We start from the raw sequence: 9,374 nt of genomic DNA on the forward strand, positions 1-9,374 counted from the left end.
GTCTTGCAAGAAGTGAATGACTGGGTAGCCAAGCTCATATCATGATCACCCGAGCCGAGTCAGACAAATATGGTGATAAGCACAAATAAAGTCTCATAAACATAAAATGCATGGAAAAATATTTTGTGATAAGCATAGAATCCGGAAGATAACGAGATGCATTTAAAATATAATATCATATCTGTGGGACCCTTAACTCCTAATCGGTATTACAATGCAATTTGATTAGGGTTAATTAATTACAGCGGAAAACGAGTTAAAATTTTCTTTACAATGAGCCCAAAATGTCTTATTTGAATACTAAAAATAGTATTTCATCTCATATCATAAATCATGCCCACACGTAATCAAAGCCAACCACATACAAACAACTCATATCTTCGGGACATTCCCCTGGTATATAAAGACACATACATATATACTGGGAGACACTAAACCTCAAACCAAACTGTGACTCCCTCCAGAAGCACCCTCTCCGGTCTCCTGATATCCTGGAGTACCTGTCATTGTCAACATACAAAGACAACAACAGCCTCCTATGGAGTGAGCAAATCTCAGTCTGAAGCAACCACAATATATACCACAGATATCTAAACAATGATATATGATATGCAATGCATGTATGTCGTGGAGGTATCAGGTCAAATGCCCATCCACTGAGCACATGTAAGAATCAAACGAATCGCTATCAAATCAATGCTCGAGCTGGCACACCGACCTCAATCAGGGATACTCGTATGATAGCGTCGACAAAGCGCCATCAAATCCCAAATCTCAATCAATCATCGACGCCACTAATGTCTATACTTTAAGGGCCACATAATGCCAAACATAGCATTGTGTTCACAAACCCCAGGAATCAAATCCAATCATATCAGGGTATCCAAGGATCATAGCCCAACGTGTATCATAGCCCAACGTGTATGTCATGTATGCCACATTAAATCAATAAATAAGGCATATAGACATGTATTCTCATTCCAATCCATCAAATCAATCCAACATATATCATATGATACAGATACCTGTCGTATGTTACTCGGTCGCAACATACCTTAATTCTTCGTTCCAGTCGATGTAGCTTGAACATATCAGTATAAAAATCTATCTACATCAATAACACATTCATTTCAATTAATAATTTCATTCAAATTCAACAATATAAATTTCAAATATATTTTGAAACTTCAAAAATTCATATCAAATCAAAATCATAATATAATTCAATTCCGAGTTCAAAACTTAGTTTCCCGTCGGTTATTCTTCCGCATATATGAATCACAACTTCAAATACATGCTATTCCAGCACTTCAATAATTAAAGGTGCCGAAACTAGAAGAAACTTACCTCAAAAGGAAGCTTTCGACGCGAGGATTCTAAATATATAATTTGTTTTAAGTTTGGACAACGATTCGAGGTGATTTCGTACGAAAGAAATCGAATTCCAACATTTCCCTTCGAAGCTTCAAAGGAAATGGAAGGATACTTATAAAAAAAACACTCATCCTTATCACCTTATATCATGTGTTACAGAGGTAATCGCGCATATGCGCGAATAGTTCTGCCCGCGCGCGCAATTCTGCGCGGGTGCGCGCCTTGCTCTATCCGAAACGCTATTTTAGGTTTCGAATTAGCAAAAATGGTAAACATGAAAGTTGTAGATCTATGTCTTGAATTTCATTTGCCACTAACCTCACTCAATTTGGATATCGGATGCGAGAGTTATGCTTATTCTCCCAAAATGTGTCAGTACAGGAACATCAACGCACACGATACACTTTGTGATGATTTTGCCCGTATTTCCAAATGAATTTGGACAAAACTCAAAACATGAAAGTTTTAGTGTAACATACCGTACTTTTTACTACTAAAATTTGCGGAAGAATTAAAAATTTTCTGGAATACGAAAATAAAAGCAATACGGTCGTCACTACATCGTCCGTTCACCAATAAAAATTTGCTGACAAAATGCTTGTTTCAAATATCGTAACCCACATCAAATCAGAGTATTTTAAACTGCATAAAAATCGTAAAAATAACGTGGGCGGTCCTCGGGTTCAGCCTCCCGTTCAGTCCAAGCCTGCTCCTTGGTCCCCACCTCCTGTCTCCTCATAAACATCCTCACCTGCATCGATCAAGTCTAGTGAGTCTAAAGACTCAACACGCATAAACTGGAAATAATGAGTATTACGTAATAAAACCACATGCAACTTTAAAATAGGACATACATACTTGAAACTTGAACTTGCACTAAACTGAACATACGTACATTACATAGGCATGCCATAACGTGAAAACTTTTCATAAACATGCTTGCATACTGGTACATACTTGAACATACATGAACTTCATAATTTTGCGTAGAGAATGTTTCAAAGCAAGTGACCCATATCATAATCGCCTGATCAGACTAAACCACAGTACTGGGATGACAGGGACGTATCCACTGCCACATACATGAGATCCCCGTTCATAATTTAACGGGCTGATTGGTCCACAGTTCATGATTTAACGCTTTCCAATCACGATCTAAACTCGTTCATGATTTAACGGGGTGGAGAGGTCCTCGGCCATGTTCACCGACTTCCAAACTCATTCATAAATTGGTCACAAGACATTTAGCATATCTCAAAAATTTAAAAATATTTTCTTGCACGTCGAACATACTTACTTGGCGTTGAGGGATTCGGTGGACTTCGATCGGGGCCGTTGCTGCACATACTAATCATGAATTTACATGCTTAACTTGCATTGCTTAGACGTAGGTACACATGCTCACCACCAAACTCCATCAACACTTAAGGCGTTCTAAGACACTCGGGAATTGACCTCATTTAAATCAATGTACTAAACCATCACAAGAAATCCCAAAACAAACGATTAAATTTTCCCCAATATATGAGGTACACGGACCCCGGGACTGGGTCCGTGTATGGGTCCGTGTATGTGCGCAAATAAGGTACCAACAAAAGGAAAGGACACGGACCCCATGCCCTGGTCCGTGTGGGGGTCCGTGTACTCTCGCAAAAAGGATAGTCAAGAAGAAACAAAGACACGGACCCCGTGCCAGGGTCCGTGTTCGGGTCCGTGTACTCTCGTTGGACGCGAACTCACGAAAATCCTGTACATGTCCTGCTTACATTTTAGACTTGTTCGTACGGACCATGAACCGACACCTCGAGACACATCCTAACATGCCATAACATCAAACCAACTTCATACAAGCACCCAAAGCAATGACGTCCATCCTTACGACACATACAATTCAAAAACGTGGCAATTGACACCAAATCGGTTCCTACGACTTCTAGTGTATTCGAGTGCCTATCAACACCGAACGACATGTCAAATAACAACCCAACATCATACTGATCATACCTAGACTCAGCAATGATCATCCCGTCGATTCCCAACGAAGCCTGCAACAATAAAATCTCAAAAAACGCATCAATACATAATTTTCTGAAAAATGCAGTTTGAGCAGTCCCACGAAAAACGTCATAACTCACTCAATTTTTATCCAAATATTTCGAATTTACTGTCAAATCGAAGGCATCAAAAAGTTCTACAATTTTTGTGTTGAAAGTTTTCTCAGAATCACGACCGAAAAGTCGTAGTATTTAAAAAGACAGTAAAAACGAGTTTTCAGATCTAGAAACTATTTCAAAACTGATCCAAACCAATTTTCGCTCAAACGACGAACGTCACACATAAAATTTTACGCATAAAAATAACACGACACATAATATGACGAGATCGATGCAGAAATAACAGAATATACGTGCCTTTTGATGATAAACTTTATCGAAACGGCGATGATAAAGCGGAGAAAAAAGCGAGGTTGATCCGTGACGAGCGTGGCACTAAATTCTTTGAAGAAAACTCGACTAAATCTCGCAGGATTTCCAGAAGAAGGGGCGGCTGCTATTCTTCTCTTAGAACCCTAGTTTTGTTCTCTCAAACATAATAAAACTGATTTGCAAATATGTGTGTGTGTGTTTGAGGTGTGTGAAAACGTTTTGTGTGTGTGTGTGTGTATGTATAGCGTGAGTTTTGAAATAATTAGAGGACTAAAATTTGCTCATTTAGAAATTATCAATTTAATTAAAAACGCTAATACACCTCTAACTATAACCAATTCCTTAATTAAAATTAAACACACACTCATTTATAAAATTATCTAATATGCAAGATAAAATAAGCAATGTTAACTTAATAGTTTTAAAACTCTAAATCCCTAAATTAATAATTTAGGCTTTAAAATACTAAAACTTAATAACTTATCTAAAACGCCCCATTCTTGACTAAAAATTAAAATACCCCACTTTTAAAGTACCCAAAAATCGTCACCGGTCTTTTCCTCGATCCCGCCTCGAGTAATCGCCTGAAATATGAAACTCGAAAATATTTTAACGTGCATCTCATAAACATAATTAATTTAAAATAATGCATTTAAATAAATCATGCATGGCTAAAACTCAGTTTAAACTTAAATAAATGCTTTAATAATTAAATAAATGCATGAGTTATATGTGTATTGAATTTGGGCACTACATTTAGTGTTATATATTAGCTTTCCAATAGAATTGGTCCCATCTCATTTGGACTAATACTCAGATGATTATGCCAAAAACCGTAATATGTGTCACTTTTCTGTTGCGGTTTAGCACACATTTCAAACACAAATCAATTTCTGATATAATCTTTCATTATCACAACCTATTTCTCATTTCCATTGTCATGATATATATCATACACGTAATCACATGACAATTTCATGAATTATCGATAATCAACCTAAGATTTACGATAATACAATACACAGTCCTTACAATATCAGTCCAAATCTCATCACAAATATCATATTTAATTTAAGAACTTGTCTTACTAAAATTCTTTTTATACAAGATATCTAGCTCTTCTTAATTCTATAAATATCAGGTATCTCATACAAATTTATTGATTTATTAATTATTATAATTCAATACTACTCTTATTGCACATTTAAGTTTTGTCCCAGTACTGCCTTAAACATTAGAAAGACTATGTCGAAAACAGCTCCGGTGCCCTCTAACTTCTGTTCATCTGTGTAGATCCGAACCGAAGCTCTCATATGTTCATATTAAATCAGCAATGAGTATTTGACTCATCAGACCGAACTTAAAGTAAATTTTTTTGTTACATCAAAGTTGGATGACCAAACATAAACATTGGATCTGTATATGTTCTGTAAAATGCACCCCCTCACTTTCCCTAAATGTCATGAATCAGCGTGAATACAAAATAGTAGATAACTAGCAGATCATATTTAGGTGCCAAATAGTTTGATTAGAGGCTAAAAAATATATGAATGTTGAAATTACGAAGAAAGAAGTTTTGAAATTAGAAATAACCAAAATTTCGGCCTCAGTACTTTTTAATGATTCATGAAGAAATTGGAAGCAGCTGAATTATGACGTTAAAATATTAAATTCGTCATCCATATGTATGTAGTCTGGCCGGTTATGGTCCCAGAAAGTAACTAAATCGATCCCTACGAACAAACACTCTGCGGCATACTCGACACGAATTCTATTTTCAATACCTATTTTTGAACACGTCAACTAACATACGGTTCAATTCCATTACAAGATCTAATTAAAACTAGCAAAATATTTTTGACATTTAGAAAACAAAACAAAAATGGAGATTGCTATCTAATTTCTTTCATTAACGATACCAAACTTTTTGATCTCCAATAGAAATCTATATGAATACATACGATTATCAACTCTGATTTGATATTATTTTTCTTCTAAGAAAATAAAAGAAGATGGCCTGAGGTGGAGGAACGCATGCTTCCAGGGAGCTCGACCAGACTCCGACATGGGCCGTTTCATTAGTCTGTGCCATCATTATTGTAATCTCTATACTTCTGGAGAAAACACTGCATAAAGTGGGAGAGGCACGAATTTGTATGTATACCTATTATTTGTTGATTTCTAACCAACTAGTTAACTAGGGATTTGATCGTGCATGGTTTTGTCAATCATCTTTAAATTAACATGTACAAGTTACAGACAAAAGACACAAACGTGCAAGTAGATTCTTGGCTGATTTTTCTGACATTCTTTCTTTCCATTGTGACTTTAACTTGCAATTAATTTTATACTTAAATTTGTAGACTTTTGAGAGGAAAAAAAAGTATTCATTGGTGGAAGCTCTGGAGAAAGTTAACGGGGGTAAAAGCAGCTCCCAACTCTAATAGCTAGCCTCATAATATATATATATATATAAATTGACTCAAAATATATATTTTGCGCAGAGCTTATGGTTCTGGGGTTCATCTCGCTTCTACTAACATTTGGCCAAAACTACATTACCAAGTTCTGTATTCCGGAAAGGGTGGCAAACACAATGTTGCCGTGTAAATTAGATAAAGAATATCATGGGATTGGTCGCCGAAGACTCCTGTGGATGCAACGTAGAATCTTGGCAGCCAATAGTCCAGCCAAAGATTGTAAAAAGGTACCTAAATACAAGGAACAACATATTGTTTAACACACTCATCTTTTTGTTGATGCCACTAATAATAACAGGGGTATGTGCCACTAATTTCTGTCCATGGGCTACATCAGCTCCACATCTTCATATTCTTTTTGGCTGTATTTCATGTCGTTTACAGTGCCGCAACAATGATGCTCGGAAGGTTGAAGGTATTTCATCTATAGCATGTTTGGTTTAGTCTATTTCGTATTGTGAAATTATTCGTGGTCGTCTCAGATTCGTGGATGGAAAGATTGGGAAAGAGAGATTTCACATGAATATGATGTATCCAATGGTATCTATCATCCTTTGTAAAAGCCAAAGAATACTTATTTACTTTTTAAACTATATACATGAACGCGCCATTAATTTTTGTGTACACAGATCCTTCAAGATTCAGGCTTACACACGAAACATCTTTTGTTAGAGGCCATACCAGTTCATGGATGAAAACACCTGTCCTGTTTTATGCTGTAAAATTCTCACATCTCTTCATTTTCAAACACATATATTGCTTTTGTGAACTGAGCAAACACAATTAATATCGACAGGTCTGTTTCTTTCGTCACATGTTATGGTCAGTTCGCAGAGCCGACTACTTAACTCCACGACATGGATTCAGAATTACAAATGTGTAACAATCATGCGTCCAAAAACTAGAATAAAACATAATAATAATAGGAAGAAATTATGTTTATCAACAAGGAAACTAAAGTTTTCATGGAATAAAACTCTATCAAATCTTTTCTTTATCTCAATAATAATTTTCTCTCCAAAAGTCTTTAAAGAGTTAGATGTCCTGTGACATCTAAGAACGACACGTGACGAAGAGCCTATAATCAGCCACATCAAGAAATTTGTAGCAAAACATGTGACGTATACCTTTCATTTCTGTTAAGTCTTGCTCCAAGATAAAAAAACAACTGAGAGCAACCAACAATCATTGAGCACAACAACTAGGGTAAGACAATCTTTTCAGTTCATTCCATCTAGGGAAAAACAGATCCTAAGTTTCGGCTGTGGAAGTTCCGGTCGGCTTGTAGATTCACTTCCCATGATTTATCGAGATGTCCATACAGATATAAATTTTCCTTCTCTACAAACAAGTGATGCAAGAGACAAGACATGAATAAATAAGACACATAAATCAAAGATGAAGTTAAATTCCATATATCACGATTGCGATACACACTAGCCACACGTATCTTTTCACTTACAAAAGCAATTGACAGGTAAAAAAAGTCAGGACTTTGCGCACTAGTCCATTAGAAGATGTCACATTCAACAATGCAACACTTGCATAATAATTTAATTAAACGGAGTATTCATTCCCACCATTTCATGAAAGAGAAGTAGAAGTTATCACGTGGAAACATTACATTTCTTCACAAAAAAACATATTAAAAGTGTATCTGTACACATATACTTTATTGGCAAATATAAGCATCCCTGGTTACCCCATTTGAAGAAGTATAATGTTGGAAAAATACAAGTCTTTGTCCCTCACGACCATCAACAAAAGAAGAAGAAGACAGCTTCTTTGAACCAAAATTATAGCTAACAATAGAAAACGAAAAAGAGAACCTGTCACGCCCCGAGCCCAGGCCCGCGATTGCGCGACTGCACAATGGGCCCCTATAGCAACTATTTCGTATCCGTCCTCGCTTTACGAAAATGATTAAACCAATTTGCTATAGAAGTCCATTGTAAATCATTATAAACTTATTTTAAATCTTTCATTTTTAAGATGTGGGACAAGGGTATCACAATCACCCCTCCTTCAGAACGCGATGTCCCCGTCGCGGCCTGGCCCCTCGATCCACCAGCGCCGAGAATCTAGAGGTGGCTCCTACAGGTTCAAAAGGTGGCTCCCATCATGTAGCACTTTGCCCCGCAGGTTCAAGAGGTGGCTCCCATGCACGTAGCACTTTGCCCCGCATAGCACTTATTTCTCGGTGTTCCATGCCGGTGACCGGTTCTGATACCATTCTGTCACGTCCCGAGCCCAGGCCCGCGGCTGCGTGACCTGCACAATGGGCCCATATAACAACTATTCGTATCCGTCCTCGCTTTACGAAAATGATTAACCCAAGTTGCTATAGAAGTCCATTGTAAGCCATTATAAACTTATTTTAAATTTCATTTTTATGTGGGACAAGGGTATCACAGAATCCAATTGAATAAGAAAAATAACATTCCGAATAAACATGCACTTCAAAAAAATAGAAATGGCAAAATAAGCAAGCTCATGTACCTTATTCTATCATACTTATGTAGAAAGGAGCTAAGTAGCCCACAAGCTAATGCATATCGACAATTTTAATGGTTCACTCACATCTTCAAGCCGATGATGTAAAGCTAGTTTCTGAACTTTCCCATTCTTTGATAAGCTTTTTCCAACTTGGAATCAGTAAGATAAATCACATAAGTTTATCAATGACAATTAGAAAAACTATACTTTTTGGACGTTTTTTTCATCTAAGCTTACCTTGGCAGACCTTGTTCTTATTCTTTTACCACCATGAAATAGAAGTCTCATGTTTCTCAAGATTAAAGAAAAAAACCGAATAGTGCTTGAGTTCCACAAAATCTTAAACCTTCCACCAACTTTGCTTGACAAGAACTGCACAATCTGCCAACTTTCTTCTCGTTCGGAAGCTCTTGTAATTACATTCTGTAACTTTACACCAGCCTAATGTGTGGGGCTGCTTGGATCCTAGAGCAACGAATTCTCTCGACTTATATCTTTATCATCTCCTGGAACTTTTGTATATATCATTGTTTATGTATTCTTTGACATATTTTTAAAAGACCCTTCCAAAAAAATTTCTCCAGACCAGAGACAAATG

General features: G+C 36.7%; 1 protein-coding gene across 1 annotated transcript; it reads left to right on the plus strand.

The window, feature by feature from the left end:
* Positions 1–1,639: 1,639 nt before the first annotated feature.
* Positions 1,640–7,163, plus strand: LOC142532525 (MLO-like protein 9). The gene is made up of 8 exons (XM_075638801.1): positions 1,640–1,796; positions 5,823–5,944; positions 6,164–6,221; positions 6,305–6,507; positions 6,579–6,695; positions 6,763–6,820; positions 6,910–6,998; positions 7,077–7,163. Exons 1-8 carry the CDS (start codon positions 1,640–1,642, stop codon positions 7,161–7,163), a joined length of 891 nt encoding a protein of 296 aa, XP_075494916.1.
* The last annotated feature ends 2,211 nt before the right edge of the window (positions 7,164–9,374 follow it).

The sequence above is a fragment of the Primulina tabacum genome, chromosome 18, assembly GCF_025594145.1.
Source record: "Primulina tabacum isolate GXHZ01 chromosome 18, ASM2559414v2, whole genome shotgun sequence".
Lineage (NCBI taxonomy): Eukaryota > Viridiplantae > Streptophyta > Magnoliopsida > Lamiales > Gesneriaceae > Primulina > Primulina tabacum.